Raw genomic sequence first — 20,962 nt, 5'->3', positions numbered from 1 at the left:
CTACTTGTTGATGAAGTAGGTAATGGAATTTCTCTATAATAGGCTCTTTTTGTGAGGTCTACTAGTATTCTATCTTTAGGAGTAGAAAAAAAAATTGTTTCAAATTTTTTTTAAAGTTTTTTTTTAAGTTGTGTGGAATCTTCTTTTTTTAAGAATCTCATTATTAGCCATTTTCTTAGTCATGTTAATAGCTCTAATTCCATTCACCTTGATCTATAAGTCTTCAATCCTAAATGTCCCAGGTTGCTATCATTGATGGAGTTATATGTTGAGTAGATATTTTATAATAGATTGACTCTTTTGAACACATACCTCATATATCTACCTAATTGTGAAAATGAAATCATGTAGAAAAGCAACAACATCCATTAAATTCTAATCTGTAATTAATGTCTTTTTTTAAAAACTTTTAACTTATTCTAACCTTTTGGAAAGAATTAGTGGGTATGTATGCTCTACATATTCACTTTTGAACTCCCTGCATCCCAAAATAACTCAAATTTGTTTAGAGTACCCTTGTGCATAATATCAATTAAATTTTATATTTGATAGTCTAGTTATCAGAATCAACTCCACAAAAAATTATTCCCTTAGAATATTAAGTGACTATGTCAATGAACATATGTTTATTATGCTACTGCATCAAGATAATAAAAAGGTGACCATGTACCTATTAATGGACAAATTTTTATAATGTTGGTGATTATGATTATATGTAATTGTGTAAGTTAAAGGTTTAAAATTTACAATATATTTAAGGGAAGGCTATCTTTAGATATTATAGCTAACTTCACACACCCTAGCTTCTAAAAGGTATGTTGGATTTTGATGAATTTTTTTTTTGTTGGCTTCGTATGTGACTTAAGTGTGTTGTGGGATTCGTTGTGAACACAAATATCAAAAAGTGCTCATTTTGAATTGACATCCCATACATATTCCTTAATGCCCCATTAAAGATTCACTTTGACCACCAAAAGAAGTGAACAATTGATCCAATAGTTATACACAAATGCCCCAATAAATGTTTGTTATTGGTACCAATAAAGTTGTACAATTGACCCAATTACTAACATTTTCTGACCTACTAGATATACCAGTAAACAGCTGTTAGCCCACAAGATGATTTTTTGGTGACTTTTTAATTAACAAAATTCAATAAATGATCATTGAAAATGGATGATGACTAGACCTCTTTCCCCTTCGCCAAGATATAAAAAATCTGTAATGAAAGGTAGACGAACATGCCACGTTGAGAGCACAAACCTTCTTATGTGCTGGTCATAAGTCACTTGTATTTTGCACTGTAAGATCTTTAACATGCGGGTTCCTCGATGTTTCAGATTTAGACATTGACGCGACACAAATCTACCTGTCAAAACGAAAAGCCAAAATTTCCCGTCAAATATACTGTTTAAAACGTGAGAAAACATGTCGCGACTCAATTATTGCAATTTCCTTGAAAACACTCCGACCCGTCGTGAACGAAGTTTCAACTCTGCGCCAGTCTCGTAGGTAAGCATAAAGAATAGCCGGACACGTTAATTTAGAATTAATTAGTGTTGCAAGTGAAGAAAAATATCTGAGCTGCGTTGCAGATATATGGCCAACATGAGCGTTTGGAAGACATGGACAATTGACGTGATGGTAGCCGCACCTGCAGTTCTTGAGAAGAAAGTCCTTTATGCTGTTCCATCGTGTTTGAAGAATGACCAGACAGAGGTATTCTACCATCCTAAACAGACCTCCTTCAGTCCTCGACATTTTGTTCTTTCTGGTCGGTCAGAAAATTTCAGTGACGGAGAAAAATTTCAAGTCAGAAGTCACCCGCAAGTTTCATGGGCAGTTCAAATCGTTGGTGGACAATCGTCAGAGCAATCACATGGAGCGCTTAGAGAAAATCTATGGCATAGAAGTCATCGGTAGATTTCCTGAAGAAGATAGGGATGTTGGCCTTTCCTGGATGTTGGCAAGAGACGGTTGCTTCCTTCTAGAAGTCCTCCACAGTTTTGAAGATGGGAGAAATCAGGAAGGGACAGGAACGAATCAGGGAGAGAAGACCATGTTGCAGCATATTCTTAAGAGGGACAACCACCACCCTTGTTGAACGAAATAGTGAAAGATATGTTCAAGTTGGAGAATCAGTTGCCACTCCGGATTTTAGAAGATATCAGGCTGCAACTGGGGAGGGACGGGGAAGCTAGCTCGTTTGAGTCTGCATTCAAAAACTTATCTCCTGTTGAGGTAAGGGGGGAAGTTGGCAGACCGACCTACAAGAACAGAATTGATATCCTCCAGATGCTTGGTGAATATATGGTCGACAATACAGAAGAACCATCTACTTCTTCTACAGACCATACAGAGGAAAATCATCAAGGTGAAGCTGACGATAAAGCACTCCTGGGTGCATTGCGAGATGGTCAGAGAAACAAAAAGAAGCTATTCAAATATATAATTAATATGCTAAAGTTCGTATTTTCCGTAATTTTTGTTCTTCTCATTTCCCGAATTGTAATCATTTGGTTTGTATGGTTACTCATCTGGTTAATGACGGAATCCTATCTAACATACTTGCGGGGTAGAAGAGAGGAGGATGGCCGTCACTTTCCAACTATAGAAGAGTTGCATAGGATAGGAGTGAAATTCAAGGCATTGAAGGGCAAAGGAATAAGCCACATACATTTCAATGAGAGCAAGTCAGTACTACACCTGCCTAAGTTCACCGTAGACGACAGGTCGGAGGTGATACTGAGAAACCTTTTGGTGATGGAGACGCAATGGGAGGATAAAGAGAAAATAATAACGAGGTATGCGGTGTTCAAGAAGGACCTTATTAACACCAGTGAGGAGGTGGCTCGGTTGAAGCGACGAGGCATCATCGCCAATAAGCTTGGAACCGACGAAGATGTGACTCGGCTCTGGAAAACTGTCACTGATCCGGCAACCGACATACCATGTTATGAAAAGATTGACACGGTTTCAGAATCTATAAATTCTTACCGAAGAAAATGGTGGAGGGTTCTGTGGGCTAAATTTTGGAGCGCCCACTGTTCTAAGCCATGGTTAGTCGCTTCTCTTCTCGGAGGAATCTCCCTTCTGTCACTTACGGTAGTACAGGTCGTTTGCTTATTTAACAACTGTTCAAATTCGGGCGAGTAGCTTAAAATCATTAAAAAAACTGCTTATTTATTTAGGTGTATGTTTAGATGCTAGATCTATTCCATGAATATCTGGTGCTTCCAGATTACTATTCCATCATTTCCTCTTATGTTTTAGTTATTCAATGTTTCAAAGAAGTATCAAGCCATATGCTTGTTCTCTTTGATTTTTTATCCTCCCATATACTGTTTGAAAGAGGCAGAAAACAATATACTGCGTATTGAATATTTCAGACATATATTATATAGTTTTCTTGCATTTCTTTTCTTGCATTTCTGATTGTTTATTAAGCATAAAATAATGTATTTTTGAAAACGATATTAAGTTATGTTACAAATTATAATATCAATTTAATTTTGGAAAGACATTTTAAATAATTTGTTTCATTTTTAAAAATGAAGGTATTTTTTTTTAAATAATTATTTTAAGGTGATAACTGTTAATTATTGATCTTAAACTAAAGAAATTTAATTATTTATATCATATCAATAGATTTGAAAAAAATACTTAGGATATATCCTTCTACAAATGAATATTAGAAGTGTAAAAGATTCACCAAGAAAATGGTTACTCATTATTATCAATAAATTTCTATAGAAGAACAGTCTTATGTGTTCACGCACTCTGATGGTATAAAGTGCACTTCGACCTCTTTGGAATGAATAAGCATGTTACATGTTTAGAATTTTGTGTTACTTGCAACTAGTTCTATTAAAGACACTCCATTGATCAAAATCATTGTTAGCCACATCTTTTCGTAGTTGAATCTCACTTCTCATTAATGTTTATGCAAATAGTTTTCTCATTTCATGATTATTAAATATTTTTCAACTAGATAAGTAGCATAAAATCATAACAAACTAATTGTTGTTTTATTCAAACAATTTGCTCATTATATGACTATTAAATAGTTTTCAACTAGACAACTAGTATAAAATCACAACAAACTAATTGTTGTTTTATGTATACACCTAAATGTTATATCTACTCTAGCAATATCTGATGTAGTCAAAATTTGCATTCTATAAAATGGATAGTGAATGTTGGGATGAGATTGTACCTAGAAACCTTCCCTCTTGTTTTCTACCTTCAAGTGTCCTATTTTAATATCTTATCATTCCATTTTATGTTATAGATATTGAATGTTTTATAATTTTATCAAGTTATATGTTCACTTTCTTATTTTTATTTTTTGTAAGATAAACTAATATTGAATATTTGAGTAAAATACAAATCAATATACTGTTAATTGAATATTTGAAATAAATATTATATAATATTTTTCTATTCTTATTTTCAGTTTCTTTAAGTTAATAAGATTGAGGGTTTGAAAAATAATAATTCTTTTATTTAGTTCTATCTATTTCATTTGAAAATATTATTTATTTTTATGTTTTGGCTTTGGGGAATAGCTGAATATATTTCATGAGAATAATATAAGTTCACCAATACTGCCTAACCTAGCCATCTTTAAATAACATCTTATAAGAATTTGAAATTTTTATTTATGTTTATATCTCAATTTACAAGAGATTATTACCTTTAATTGAATGATGTTCCTTGTATATATCTTAGCTCAATTCGTATTTATCCATCAATGATTATACCATAAGGATCAATTCAGTATGCAATTCAATTGGTAAAAAAATTGTTCCTTTTCTCCTCTCACAACTATTCACTATGAAACATATTGATTTCTTTTATAATCTCCAAATAGTGGTTTCTATTCATGAGTAATCTTTCTCAATGGAACACATTATTTATCTATTACTATTGATTCTTTAGCTTCATATGTGCTTTTGTGTCTAGTTTCAGCCAGCTTTATTCCTATTATATAAATTCTTTGACAAATCTCTTTTACCTATTTCATATTGTTGCTACTATTAGCCATTTTTTCTTCTTACCATTCTAGGTAGACTATGTCTATTAGGGTTGTTTGTAAGAGATTTTTTATTTTTTTTAAAGTTAATATTGAATTTGGATTGAATATTAATTCAGTGGTAAAATTTATACATTCATTTCAATTTTATTTAGTTTGGTGTCAATTTTATTTAAAATTTTTTACACAATTATTATAAGTATTTTCAAATGGTCTATAATTTTTTATATAATTGGGTTGATTCATTTATCTTTCATATATGTTTACCACCATTGAACCCCATTCATTTGATAATATATTATCTATACCATCACATGTTCCCACACATTCTTGGATAATAAATACAAACTATATTTCTAATTATATCTACATAACATTTATTCACATAAAAATAACATTAATTTGTCCTCATCAATCCTAGAGTACTAATCATACACCTTGGGATTCAATCTTTAAAATTTACCTTTAGAAATCACTATATAAACCAATTTCATAGCATCAAAAGTCAAGGAATACTAATAAAAACCCCTAATTTTATATCTAATCTCAAATTTATATTTTTGATACCACATTTGCATGCACTAGTTTAATTTATTATTACTGATATAAAAATATTATCTTTATCATAGAAAACAAGAGAAGTTACCACACTTATTTATGACTCAAAATTTGTTACAATTATAATCACATCTATTATAGCCTTAACACCAAAAAACCTATATGAGGCATACCAAATATGTCATCGAAAATGAATACTTAGGTTAAAAGAATTAGTATATCTCAATCTGAAAACCCTTGTCACATAATATTTAATATGTAACCCCTACAATAATTAACATCTTAATTATCCCTGGTTTCTTGGGTTAATGTGTGTAGCTCTAAAACCGAGGGAGGGCTTGCGATAAGGAAACTTAGACCTTTTAATAGGACCTTAAAATCTAAAATTGGTTGGCAATTGATTTAAGCTGTCAACGACTAGGCCAAAATCTTTAAAGATAAGTACTTAAATAATGCCAATTATTGTAGTATTCTTCTTGATAGGGAATTGCCTTGTGGCTATTGTATATGGAACAATATATCCAAAATCAAAACTATTCTAAGAAAGGGAGGGAAAAATCTTGTTGGCAATGTAGGGTGTACTATATTCTAGGATGATGTCTAGTTAAAAGATAAGGCCCGCACATATATAAACCAATTCAGCCTAATTAAAAAAGTACTAATTTAGTATTATGAACCCTTGTTAATGGTTACCTTTTGTCACAAGGGGATCAGTTCAGATGGAGAATTTTAATGGGTTAAGTGTCGAACAAAAAAAAATCCCTAATGCTAACATAAGTCAAATAGTGGATGGAGCTCAATTTTTAGTCTCTACCTTGGGGGAGTACTCTTTTTATTTTCTTTTTTTGGGATGATGAATGGATATGCCACCATAATCCCTTAGGAGCCTTCTTAGTCAAATCTACCTATAAAGCCATAGAGGAAGAATCAAAGGATAACTTCAACTAGAAAAGGATTTGGAGTAAAGGCCCCATCCCAAAAATCAACTATTTTTGGTTGGTTATTTCTCATGGTAGAATCCTAACTATTGATAACCTAAATAAAAGAGGCTCCTCCCTTGTTAATAGGTTCACCCTATGCTACAAAGGTTCAGAGAATATAGATCATCTATTTATACATTGCCAATTTTCCAAGGAGATCTAGAATGAGCTACTTGTTGACCTTTTAGTTATGTGGACCTTCCTAGAGAAAATGAAAGATTTTATGGAACAATGGAATTGTAGCCCTTTTACACACCTAATTATTGGGTAAAAGTACAAACTTGTGTCACACTTTTACAAAGGAAAAGGCTAACACAACAATAACTGTTCAATTTCATTGCCATAAAAGTGTCATTTTCATTTTGAATTTGAAGATGACGTAAACTGATTAAATGTGTAAAATTTGTTGAAGTTTAAGTCTACTATTTTTTGAAAAAAAAATTCAATAATTTATATTTTTTTAAAGCTTGAAAGTCCATTTTTTTATTACTGAAAAACAGGGGGTTTAGTTCCCACCTCAAAAGAAAATGTAAATCAACATTTTTTCCAGTTTTGATATCTGTTATAGATCACATATTTATTAAGTGCATGAAAAAATAAATTAATTTTTGATGTATATTTTATTTGTTATAGCATTTGGAAGTCGAATACACCAGAATTTGACAATTTTTATCTCCCACAACAATTTATCTATTCAATTTATGATAATAAAAAAACTAAAAAATACCTTTTTGGAGAATACTCTCTCTTCTACTGAGCCATATTTTTTTCAAATTGTTTTGAAGTGATTCAATATTTTTTTTTGTTTTTCAAAGCATCCTGCTATTGAACAAAAGAATTCCTAGTTGTAGTTTTTTAAATTTTTTATATATTAAATGTAATCAAAACATTATAAAAATTATATGAGTGGAATCGTGACTTTGATCTCTACAAAAGGGTATTTTGAGTTTTTTTAATAAGTTTTAATTCACCTATTGAATTTTGTTGCAGAAGTGACAAGTTTGAGAAAATCATCATTTTTGTTGATGTGGCTGCCACTTGGCATTCCATATAGGTTATTCCGACTGGAAACGTTCCGACCAGAAGGGTTCCACTTGGAACTATTTTTGAATAGTTCTGGCTAGAACCCTTCTGGCCAAAACTCTGAGGGTTGACGCGACCGGTTGTACAAGCGACCGTTCGCTTGAACCACATATATAAAAAAGTTTTTTATCCCATTTAAAAATCCAAAACAATCAAGTGCAAAAATAATAAGAGTTATTTTTGTAAAAAATCTTTTTTTTTTCCTCAAATAAAGTGGCATTTTGGAGTGAGTAGGAAGATTATAAAGGGGCGAAGATTTTGATTTTTTGTTTGGAAGGCGTCTACCCTTTCCTAGTATGTTATCTTAAATTATTTTTTCAATCATGTTTAATTTACAATATTAGATGGTTTTTTGGAAATAAAATATTTTTTAGATTAAATTTAAAACTATTTTATTATTCGTTAATTGTGCTTCAATCATTTATTTTCAATTATATTATCTTAAATTATTTTTTCAATTATTATTTTTAAATCATGTTCATTGTACGTTACATAGTCAAATGTAGAATCCAAGTAAACTTAATTTCTTACTCTTTAGATCAATGCTCTTATTTTTTGAATTTTGTTTTTTCATTTTCTAAATTTTAAAAATTGGAGTTTAAGACAAATGATCTAAATGGATGAAATTTAAATATGTTTCATTTATTTAATTTAAAATGTTTAAGAAAATAAAAAATTTTATACATTTTTTTTATTAAGTATCATAGAATCACAAAGCTCATTTTTGTGCTCATTCGAGCATCCATGTTACAACCTTATTACAAATACTAGCTCCTTCTGAGCAAACTTATTACAAATACTAGCTCCTTTCGAGCACCAAACTAGAAACAACAATTGGAAGACCAAGGGTCACAACTTAGAAATCCACTTTAAACAACCAATGGAAGACCAAGAGTCACAACTTAGAATTCTACATAAAGGTGTCCCTCATGGGAGTTGAACTCGGGTCTCTACATTCAGAACTCAATGATTTAACCAACTAAACTCAACTCCTTGGACAAATTATTTATACATTTCATTAATGACATTTGTTTTTGTTAAGAACAAGGAAAAGTAACTAGATATAACTTATTTACTATATGAGTATATTAATTCTTATAAATTTACATACTTAAAATCTAACTAAATATTGAATTTATAAAATATATTTGAACACTTTAATGAAATTGAGTATATATTCAACACTATTTAGTACTAAATTATATTATATTTTATTTCCTAATACTTGACTTAAATTCTCTATATATTAGCTAAGTGATTTCAAGGAATTAATGTTATTAAATCATGTTCATATGTACATTGCATATATTCAAATATTTCTAATTGAAGTATACTTAATTCATTACTTTTTATCAATGCTCTTAAATTTCTTGAGCCTTATTTTTCTATTTTTTAAATTATAAAAATTGGACTTCAAGTAAAATGATTTAAATGGATGAAATTTACACAAGTTAAGTTTAAGAATGCAAAATTATTTATACATTTCACTAATTACATATTTTTCGTTAAGAACCAAGGAAAAGTAACTAGATATATAACATTTTTAGTTTAAAGCACTAAATTTTGAAGCTCTGCATATTTGCATATTTTTGTTTTTAGGTTCAAAGCACAAAATTTTGAAGATCTAAATATTTTTTGCAATGGGGAATAAGAGGACTAGATCAAGGTTGCATGATCATAAAAGGGACGATAAGATGAAAGGTCATAAAAAATGTAGTCAACAACAATCTGTTGTTATTCAAGATCAACATGATGATGTTCAAGAAACATCTACTAAGGTACAAGATGAATTTTTTTTTTTTTGGTATGGAAAATTTGATGGAAATGGATGAAGATAGTCTTTTCAATGAAATTCCATCTAAAGATATGATACCTGAAAGCACATTAAAATTGCATTGTAAGAAATTGTGGGATGATTATTTTAAAAATAAGTCTATTATTGGAAGAGCAGAATTATTTGCTAAGTTATTTAGGAAAAGAGAAATGAAACCTATTTTGGAGTTGTTGGGTGTTGGTAATAAGAAAATTTCTCCCGATACATTATTAAAAGAAACTATAATTAAAAATTTACAAGAAGCATTGAATTGTATCGACAACACAAGTCAAGGTCTTGATTTAAGTGTTGCATGTAGAGCATTGATGACTATGATTACTAGTAAGAAATTGACTCGTAGAAAACAAGTTAATGCAATGTAGCAAATGGTTAAATGGTAGACTTTTATTTGCTAGTTGAGCGATGAATCCCCTGATTGATTGAAGGCGTCCCTATAAAGATCTGAGTTGACTGATATTCTTTGGTGGTGGCATGTCCATAATAGCTTGTACCTTTGCTGGATCAACTTCAATACCCTTAGCTGAGACTATGTAGCCTAGTAATTTGCCTCATGTAACCCCGAAGACACACTTCTTAGGGTTAAGCCTGACTTGGAATTTCTCCAATTGATTAAAGATCTTTGTTAGGATGCCAATATGTTCAGCTCTAGTGAAGGATTTAGCTAGTAAATCATCCACATAGTCTTCCATAAATGTGTGCATCATGTCATGGAAGATTGTTGTCATTGCTCTTTGATAAGTGGCTCCTGCATTCTTTAAGCCAAAGGGCATAACATTCCAATAGTACGTTCCCCAAGGACAGGTGAATGTTGTTTTGTCTTGATCTTCAGGAGCTATTTTGATTTGATTGTAGCTTGAGAAACCGTCAATTAATGAGAGCATTGCATGGCCTACTGTGAGATCTACAATTATATCGATACTTGGCAGAGTAAAGTCATCTTTTGGACAAGCTTTGTTGACATCCCTGAAGTCAGTGCATATTCTGATACTACCATCTGGTTTTGACACTGGAACAATGTTGGAAATCCATTCTGCATAGTCAATGGGTCGGATGAATCCGACATCTAGTAGTTTCTTTAGTTCAGTTTTGACCATGAGTGCCACCTGTGGATTCATCTTTTGTAGCTTTTGCTTGACTGGCTTGACTCTGGTAGAAATGGACAAGTGATGCATAATTAAGTGGGGATCGACTCTGGGAATATCAGCATATGACCAAGCAAAGTTAATTTGTCGTCCTTTAAAGAAGATGATGAATGTCGAACTTTCATCCTCTGTCAGGGATTCTGCAAGGTGTATGTTTCTGGCTACTTCCGTGGTACCAATGTTGATTGATTGAGTGGGCTCAATCAAAATGGGTGATCGCTCATGAAAATGTTTAGGAAGAGTGTCAAGTCTCCCATCATTAGGTGCCTTAAAAAGGTTTTCACCTTCAGATGTGTCCTTTATTTTTACTTTTTTGGGATCTAGAGCTAACAGTGACTGGTTTTCAGAATCAGATTCTTTATTTGATGTATTTTTGCAACTGAGAGACTTGGCACTCCCTGATTGATAGACATGGTTACACTGTTCACTGGTAAAGCCTATTTTGGGATTTACGGTACATAAATAATGGATAATAGATTCATCATATGGGAAAATTGGTATATCATGGGTTTCAGGTTCATCCCAGTTGATGAGATCAGGAAAGACAAGTGGTAAGGAATCATTTGGCGGATCAAGTTCAGCTACTGTAAGTGTTAGGATAGAGTTTTCATCATGATGGGTTGTGGTTTTAAAGAAGTCCAGGGTTTCATCGAGGTCTTCGATGGTATCATCTTCCACATAGACTTGTTTGTAATATTTTTGTTTGCTTTCCTAGGCGTCATAGATATGTTGTGGTCCAAATTCAAGAGGTCTACCTTCTGCGTTATGTTCTTCTTGAGGAAGAGATATAGAATGAGTATTATTAGGGATATCTGTAGTAGCATTGGAGCAGGTACCCCATGCATATTCATTGGAATCTATCTCATAGGCATCATCCCAGATTTGATTTGTGCTGTAAACAAGTATGTTGTATGGTGAAAACAAATCTTTGATAATGGATACCATTTTGATGGTTTTTGTTGATTCTGTATCAGATCCATCTTCTACTTTCTGGATTTGTTCATAGACTGTGCTTCCTCGGGAAGGAATAATGGTATCTGGAGATGGCATGATTTTTTCTTGAGACATTGGTGTTTGAATATGAGCTACCACTATACATAGGGCTTTTTTATGACTTAGAAGCTTTCCCTGATGTAACTTCTGAGCTTGACGTTCCCGTACCTTATGGATTGTTTTTGCTGATTCAAAGAGTGCTTCCTGCCAGTATTCTTCGTTGTACTTCTTCTTTACCTTCCATTGAGGTTTTGTAGTTATGCTGGATGGTCTTTTCAATAGGAACGTGAATTTAGAACCCAATCCTACTTTGTTTCTACTAGGTTGTGAAGGAAGATTTATAGGTTCAGTGACTCCTTCCTTGCGCTTCCCAATAGGTCCTTTACTGTCATATCCCATTTGCTTCATGATTAAGTATCCTTTTCCATACAGGTGTGTTGGTAGAACAATGTCCAGAGTGGCTGCTCTATGATCTTCCTCATCTTTGTATAACCAACTAAGGATGTCTTTGTCTTCTGATTCATGTGTTAGAGTACCCAATTGGATGAAGGTACCATCAAATTTAGTGATGGGCTGAGAGGCCAAATGTGTTGATGTAGTAGGCAAACCATGTGATCTAGGTGAGGTTGGTAATTTTGCCAAACATAAAGGCTCCAAAGAATATTCTCCCATGCCTTGGTCTTTGATTTGCATCTTCTGCTTGAAGTTTTCAAACAAAGAGGTGGGTTTTGCTGGTTGTAGATCTGATGTCAAGGATCGCTGCTTTTCTCGATTACGAGGAACCAAACTGTCTTGGGCTGGCCCCATTGCATTGCAATGTTGAAATGGATTATGATCAGCTAATATGGAGATTTATGTCCATCATAAGGGAACTTGACACACTGGTGATATGTAGAAGGTACTGCTTGCATTTCATGTATCTAGGGTCATCCTAACAAAATACTGTAGGTTAGATCAATATCTAAGACCTAACATATAGTATCCTTTTGTACGGGTCCTACTTGAATAGGTAATATCACTATTTCTTTAGAGGACCTTTCCTGATCATCATATGCTTTTATGGTAATCTTTTTGCAAGGATCAATAGATTCTTCTGAGAAGCCTAATGCACAGATAAGCTTTAAAGTACATATATTAAGTCCAGCTCCTCCATCTATTAAGACTCTTTTTACCCGGTGCTTGCAAATAATGACTTCAATATGGAGAGGAGTATTATGCGGATGACTCAATGAAGTATTATCATGCTCTGAGAAGGTGAGGTTATGAGGTCCTCTCATATGGGTGACCATGGCTTGAAATCTGTCTGTATCCAGATTGTGAGGTACATTTGTTTCCAATAGCACTTGCTCCAATATGTCTTTGTGCTTTAGTGATAGTTTCAATAATTCTAGGATAGATATTTGAGTTGGAGTCTTGCGTAGTTGGCTAACCAAGTCATATTGGAGTTTTGGTGTGGCAGTTGTAGGTGCAGTATGACCCTTTAAGACATATTTCTGAGTTCGGGTTGTTACATTGACAGATTCATGATCATGCCGATCTTAAATGGTGATGACATTGATTTGATGATCTTCAGCTGATATGTGGTTGATGGTGTTGTTGTAGATGTGATTAATACGAGCTCCGCATGTATCATCTAAAGTGGATGCTCCATCTTTATTGTAATTTGGGAGAGGATTTTTGAAGGCTCCATGATCACCATTTGTTTTGAGACCATCCACCATTAAGTCACCTTGATCAATCATGTCCTGTACTATGTGTTTCAATCTCATGCATTCGTTTGTTCTATGACCCTTGTTGTGATGGAAATCACAATAGTGTGAATCATTCCACCAAGGTGGTTTGATTGGGGGTTCATAGTTGCTGATTGGAGGCAAAGAAAGAATCTTGTGTTGTTGCGTGAATCATTGTTTGGTCCTGGATTCATGTTTTTGCTTTGGGTATCATTGGGGTTGTTTGTGTTGAGTTGTCCTTGATCAATGTTTGGTGCATATGTGTTAGCACCGGGGGTAGCATTTTTAGGATTTTTTGTATTTTGAGGATTTCTAGATAATGCAAGTACTAGTTGTTTAGATTTGGGATCATATGATTCATTGTTGCCTTCATTTTTGTTTCGAGTCCAAAATCGAGATTTGTCAAGGTTGGCGTTGTTCTGATTATTGTAGTTTAATGAGTTTGTTCCTTCCTTGTAGAATTTGAGTGTCCCCTTTTTGACACATGCTTCCTCTACTTGAATGCCATTTTCAATCAATTTAGCGAAAGATGGTATGCATTGAAGTTTTAGTCTGTAACTCATTTTGTTGTTCAAGTTATCGATGAAGATTTCCATTTTCTCCTTTTCAGGAATATCTCAAGGATATCGTGATACCATACGTCGCCAACACTGAAGGAATATCATGAATGTTTCATTGTTCTTTTGTTTGGTATTGCAAACATCTAGCATGGTTATGGCATGTTGAATATTATAGGAATATTGGGTTATGAATTTGTTAACCAATTCGTCAAATGATTTGACAGGTGGTGTAATCTTGGATAACCATTCCATTGTCCAGGCTTCTTGGGAATAACCTCATCAGATAAGTGTCATCATGAGCAAATTCAAGACTCATGGTGCAAAATTCTTGAACATGATTCTGAGGATCACTTTTCCCATCATATTTATCAAATTTGGGAACATCTGAGTTTGGAGGAAAAGGTACCATGTTTAATCTCCTATCAAATGGATAAGGACAAATTTCATTTATAGAGTGCCGCACTATTGTCCCTTGTTGCATATCTTGTATTTGTCTTTGCAACATTCGCATTTGTTGAGTAAGAGCAACCAAGGGTGCATTATCTTATCGAGGGATGAATTCTTCCCTCGTATTGGTTCTTAACTGAAAAGTTGTGGTAAATGGTATGTGTTGTTCAACAGTTTCAAGCTTAGGTATACACATTTCTAGTATACATTGTTCTGGAATATGTTGCTCAGGTATGCGAGTTTCTTCTTCTCTTTGTTGTTCTTGATATGCATATTGTTGAGACCCGGATTGAAAAATGTTTGCGTCAAAATCTTCAGGAAGTTTAACGCCTTTACTTGTAAGCATGAGAAAATACTTTTCTATGTCATTTTCCATGAGCTTTTCAACAAGTTTTTGGAATGAAGGGTTTTCTTGACATTCCCGAAGAAGTGCTTCAGTAATTTCAGGTTCTTCTATGGGTGGAACTTCAAAAGGATTTGATAATCTTCAATTCATACTTGATTTTGCATGTGTCTCGCTTTGTTTGTCTCGTTGAGAGCGAGTAACAGGCATTTTAGTAGAAACTTTCAGTGATGAAAGGGACAAAACCCTCGTCGATGTGTTGCTCGGGGGTGGGGGGTTCTAGTCGAGATGTGTTATACATGATGCACTCGTCTAGCAAGAATGCTGGATTGATCTTTCTGTCGCGGTTTATGGTTTGATTAAAAGCAGACTTTTGACAGTATGCTCTTGTCTTCAGGGGTTCTTTGTCAAATTCACTAGATTTGTTTTGGATATAACATTTGACGTGATGAAGAAATACCCGATGAGATTCGAAGAGTTGACAATTGATGTATAAAAAATTATTTCTCTTGATAAATTTGGAAAAACTAGGTTGTTGTTTCTTCAACGTGATGTTACGATAGAGGTTCTTTCTTTTCATAATAAGGGGATTAGTCATGCATGAGTGATCAATGGTTTCCTTTGATTTGTTTGGATTCAGTTGATTCTTGTTTTTGAAAATTTCAAATCTTACTCTATCAGAGTGAAGGTTTAGATGCCTTTTCACAACAAAGCATGTCAAATGATATGGATAGAAAGCTTCCTGATCTGGAAACTTGATTTGACAATTTGAATATTCTAAACAAGTGTTTTGAGATTAAAATCCATAAGATGGTAAAGGATTCTATTGATACTGATGATGAAAATTTTCAGATTATGATAGGAGAGACATCTTCTATTGCGCGATTCGTCTAGGATTTTACAACTTTTGTTTTGACACAAATTTTGCTCAAGAAATAGTTTTAGTAGTTTGTTTGTCACTCTGATTTGATGAAAAATGGTTTTTGATGAAAAAGGCTTCTAAAAATGTTTTTTAAATTTCAAAATTTTTCTCGGTTTTGCTCTTTGTTTTTCTGTTTTGGATCACACGCTAGAACAGAGTCTACATGCACTACTGAAATTTCTTGATGCGCTAAAAGAACAACCACATGCACTAGGCTGCCCCCAGACATGCACTAAAGTTTGGACCTTTGGAAAATTGTCGTCTAACTGTTGAAAAAGTTATGCGCTACCCTGGGCCTGTTACATGCTAACTATTTGATTTTATGCACTAATGTTTTGTTCCTACGTGCTAAGCTGTTTCTTCCATGCGCTAAAGTTTAGATCTTTTCAAAATCATTGTCTGATTGTTGAAAAAGTTATGCGCTACCCTAGGCCTGTTACATGCTAACTGTTTGATTTTATGCGCTAATGTTTTATTCCTACGTGCTAAGCTGTCGCTTCTACATGCTAAACTATTGTTGGGATGTGCTAAAGGACTTTACACTGTCTTGCCTTTATATGAAAATGCTACAGTTCTGAACCAACACGCTAGTTTGAAGTTTGGATGCGCTAACAGAATTATTCCATGCACTAAGAGGTTGCTCTTATGCGCTAAACTGCTCTGATTAAATTTTTGTGTGAATTTTGAAACTTTGTTGTGAAATTTTTCAGGTGTGATGGATGATTTTCTGAAGTAATAAATGCAAGCACGGTACAAAAAGTACAACCATTTTGCCTAATCTAACAAAAAGTGTATGTTCTGCGAGGATGTGTTCAAATCCCCAATCTTTTAACAGGTTTGGATATAAGTAATACACTTCAGAAAGACTCTTTAGTCAAGGGTCATAAATAACATCATAGCCCACTAGTCTCGATACTACGTCAGCTCAAACAGCCATGTCACCCCCTAAAGGGCACCCATTTTTTTTCCTTTTGCCAGAAATTAACCCAAAGTGAATTGCTTCACAGTTGAGTAGTTATCTTGGGAGATATATGGTGAGTTATCTTGGGGGCGGATTCTTCCCCACCCTTGCACTATGATGTTATAAATGTCTGGTTACTGACTCGGCTCAAAGTTTCTATTTCTATGGTTCGTAATCAGGCTTCCCATTCGGCCGTCAGTGATAAACTCCCTTAGGAGGCTTCCCAACCTTTAGAACAAAGACTTTACGTATCTCAAGGATACTGGGGGAAGGCTAATCATTGCGCACAACCATTGAAAAGGACTTTCATCACTTTCCACATTTGATTATAGTGGGTTGGAATTCTTGGCATCAAAGCCATTCCCTACTTAGGTCGTTCCCTTCACACCGGCCATAAACGACTTTAAGAGTTGATTGCAACTCCTTGGGAAGGCAGGTCTACTAAAGGTTTTAATGCTTGAAGTACAGAAAGTTGTAAGAGTGGGCTAGACTTTTGATCACCCAGTTAAGGGGAGAGCATATTCCTTCCACTTTCGAGACAAAGCAATCAAGTTGGTTTATTTTATCCTTTCAAATCAGTGATTTGCTAAAAATCTATGCAGATATGTTGCTCCACAAACACATGGTGTTTATTTTATCCTTTCAAAGCAATGATTGTCTGAGCTATGAAAAAGAAATGGTGAACAAAGCAAATTCGATGTTTTGGTCAGCAAAAGAAATCACTAAAAGGGGAAGATCTTCCCTCTTTAGTTGTAACTGACTTTGGACATGTGTGATTCTTTGACTTGACAGAAATTTGAAGTGAATCCTTTTATGCACCAAAGGATGGTGAAATTTGTTTTAAATCCTTTTGTTGCAAAAATAAAGAGTGTTGTTGTGGTTCGTTTTACAGCCCAAAGTAAGGTGAGTTCAATTTTCTTTAACTAGAATTAAAAGAACTTTAAACTTTAACTAACTTGAACAAGCTAGTAAAATTTAATCAATTTATAATTCTGAAAAAAAAAAGCCACTAAGCTCCACCCCCTGCAATAAAATGTCAAAAATCCTACAAAATACCACCACAATTGTTAGAAAAACAGATGATTTTGTGGACTTCAACAAGTCTAAAATTTACTTTTTGGTTACAATTTTTCTTTCTATCTTTGATACGCTACATAAAATACTGTATGCGCTACAAGATACCCTTAATGTGCTAAAACTAAGTATCAACGCGCTACTTTGTATGTTGGAAGTGTTGTTCTATCTTTTTCTCTATCCCGTGCTGAGATCCATAGGAAAATTACAAATTTGATGCGCTAACGTTCGAATTGCATGCGCTGGATGATAGTCTACATGTGCTGAACTATGGGATGGATGCGCTATTATGTTTATTGAATGTGCTACTTTGTGTTTCGCCCGTGTTGAGACCTACAGGAAAATGTTACAGGGAGTCACGCGCTAAAGAAATGACTCCAAGCACTAGAGTATAGACCCCACGCGCTAAACAGTGAGCGAGATGCGCTAGATTGTTAATCAAATGCACTAGGGAATGTTTCCCATGCACCGATTCCTGTTTCCCGTGGACTTGGAAAAGTGGTTAGTTTGAAAAATCAATTTGTTATTTGGGGTCGGGCCCCACGGTGGCTGTCAGAAATGTATGCGGGAAAAGTGGGCTGATAAAACTCAATATGTGAAAATTTTGTTAAATTACTAGTCCACACACACACACAGGACTTCTAGGTGCAAGCTATGGAGTAACATAGTATTACTCAGCTTCTCAAGGAGGGTCCCATGGTTCTCTATCTCACAATGTCCCTCAAACCAATGTTTTCCTCTTAGATCACTGAGCAAAATGGTTTAGGGATGGCAAGTGCAAGAACGAGGGATGCTTTGATAAATTTTAGTATGAGATGTATTTTAAGCTATGTATAATTCTAGAAATGCAATAAACTAGATGATAAGATGACAAAGTTAGTATGAATACTATCCTAACATACTATATTTAGTCTATGATTGAGCTAAATGATAAAGAAAGTATTCTAAACATGCATATTTAGACTATTTTCTATTCTAAAAGAGGCTAAATGATAAGCATAAAAATGATATGAAAGCTTGAAAGTATTTGAGCATAAGTGTAATGCTTCAAATTTGGAGGATGATCTATATGAAAATGGAGGGATGAGAGCTCTATTTATAGCAAAAATAGGGCAATGGATGGTCAAGATCGAATGATTTAATCAAGGGTTAAGTTTGAAAGTTGGGGATCCATGTTTGCAAATTGCACCAATGAAATGGTAACAAGTGTCAACATAAGATTGGGTTGAAAGAAGGGGTTGGAGACATTGAATGCTTGAGAAGACCTCATGGTTATCTAGAGGCTAAAGGTCAAGTCTAAGTTAGGATTACCCACTAGATTAGGAGTTAATCCAAGGATAAACCTTTGTGCAAATGATTAAGAGATAATCATGGTCAAAGCATTAAAGGCCTGAGGAGACCCTTGGATTGGGTAGAGGTTGAGTCAAAACAAATGTTTTAACTATGTAGGAGGGTTTGAGTTAACCATCAATGGTTATTGGAGACTTTGGGGATTAAGTGGTTGAAAGTTGGAAGCCTTCAATGGTTATCAAAGACTTTGAGGTTTTAAGTGGTTGAAGTTTGAAAGCCTTTAATGGTTATCAAAGACTTTGAGGTTTTGAGAAGTGACTTCCCTTTGCTTAGGGATGTGACAAAGTTTAGAGGAGGGGTTAGGTTAATTAGAAGCGATTAGAGGATTCTAGAAGGGATTAGAAAGGGGTTTAGGATTTTGCAAGTGGATGGAGGGATAATAGGATTTAATTGAAATAAAGAAATTTAATTCAATTTGGTTGCAATTTGGCGAAATTAAATAAATTAGATTTATTCAATTTAGGATAACCATTTAATTAAATTTGAATTTAATTAAAAGTGGCTAGGGGGGATTTAATTGAATAAAATGATTTATTCATTAAATGGTATAGTGAATTTTATTTAAATAAATTGAGTAATTTACTTAATAAAATAGAAGAATGTGGATAATTTAATTAAATTGGATTTAATTAAATAGAGAAATGAACATAAAATATTCATTTAGGAATATGGCCATTTTTATACATCTACACAAAACACCCAAATTCAAAAAATATAGAGGAAAGGGAGATCTTTGTGATCATGTCAGAGAATTTCATTCCGCTTGTCTCGAAGTGGCATATGAAGACACATACCTAATGCGCATTTTTCCCCAAAGCTTGGGAGGAACAACCACATCATGGTTTTCCCGACTATCAGGTGGCATTAGAACATTTGAGGAACTTATCCTAAAATTCCTCGCTCATTACTCTCATAACATTGAACGCAACATCACCATGGCTGATCTGTGCAACACCAAACAAAAACTAGGTGAAGTATTCTCAGTATTCCTGCAACGATGGCACCAAATGTCTAGTAGATGTTCTCTTTAGTTACCTGAATGAGAGCTAGTGGAAATATTCATTTCCAACTTAAATGAAGAAATGAAATTTCACCTGGATGTCAAAGACACAAACTCTTTTAATGATATGATCACCAAGGGTTTGAAATGTGAAGGGGCACTTATCAAGAAAGGACTCATCAAAATCTATAATGAACCAAAGGATGGTCCTTGCCCACACTTCAATAGTGATAAACCAAGCTTCTAGAACAAAAACAAGAATATCATCAACAATGGGGTTGTGGATGCTAGGACTATACAAACTACACAACTTGTGGTTCAGTTTGTAGGACAGAATCCTCCACCTCAGAATAACACAAATGTTTCTACCAATCAAGGTCACATCACATCTCACGATGAACCAAGACCTCATCAGCAAAAGCAAAAATGCACATACACTCCCTTAGGGGAACGCATTGAAATAGTATTGCGACAACTCATTTCTCAAAATTTGGTCACTCTCCCTAAAACATCAAACTATGAACCTCAGGTCAAACCTACATGGTGGCAAGATACTGAACACTACGATTTCCACCAAGGGAGAGGACACAAGACAAGTAATTGTCACCAATTGAAAGATCTTATTCAGGATCTTATTGACCCAGGAGAAATTGAAATAGAAGGACATGACCCAAAAAAATAAAATAATGATCACCTGATGTTCAAAAATCCACTTCCATCACAAGATCAAAGGGGTCCTTCCACTTCCAGGCGAGGCACTGATACCACTGATTATACACAGGCTGCATATAATTACACTGTAAATCATCTATATGATGCTAGTGAACAAGTTGCAACTATAACCTTCAAAAATCCCAACTCAAATTGCAATGTTATTAAGCGTTGCGGTAAGGTTACCATAAAGGCAGCTCCACAAGGCACCACCTCCATCCCAAAGTAGTATAATCTTG

At 34.1% G+C, this 20,962-nt stretch overlaps 1 protein-coding gene across 1 annotated transcript; it reads left to right on the top strand.

Annotated features, from left to right (window-relative positions):
• The first annotated feature begins 2,121 nt into the window (after positions 1-2,121).
• Positions 2,122-3,156, top strand: LOC131068542 (putative UPF0481 protein At3g02645). The gene has a single exon (XM_058003740.2). It carries the CDS (start codon positions 2,122-2,124, stop codon positions 3,154-3,156), a length of 1,035 nt encoding a protein of 344 aa, XP_057859723.2.
• The last annotated feature ends 17,806 nt before the right edge of the window (positions 3,157-20,962 follow it).

Source organism: Cryptomeria japonica, chromosome 4, assembly GCF_030272615.1.
Source record: "Cryptomeria japonica chromosome 4, Sugi_1.0, whole genome shotgun sequence".
Classification (NCBI taxonomy): domain Eukaryota; kingdom Viridiplantae; phylum Streptophyta; class Pinopsida; order Cupressales; family Cupressaceae; genus Cryptomeria; species Cryptomeria japonica.
Note: the sequence above shows the minus strand (reverse complement) of the source record. Positions and strands in the feature narration are given on the sequence as shown.

What these genes read in the sequence shown, in the direction of transcription:
- LOC131068542 (XM_058003740.2), top strand. Translation starts at nt 2,122, where the DNA reads ATGTTCAAGTTGGAGAATCAGTTGCCACTCCGGATTTTAGAAGATATC.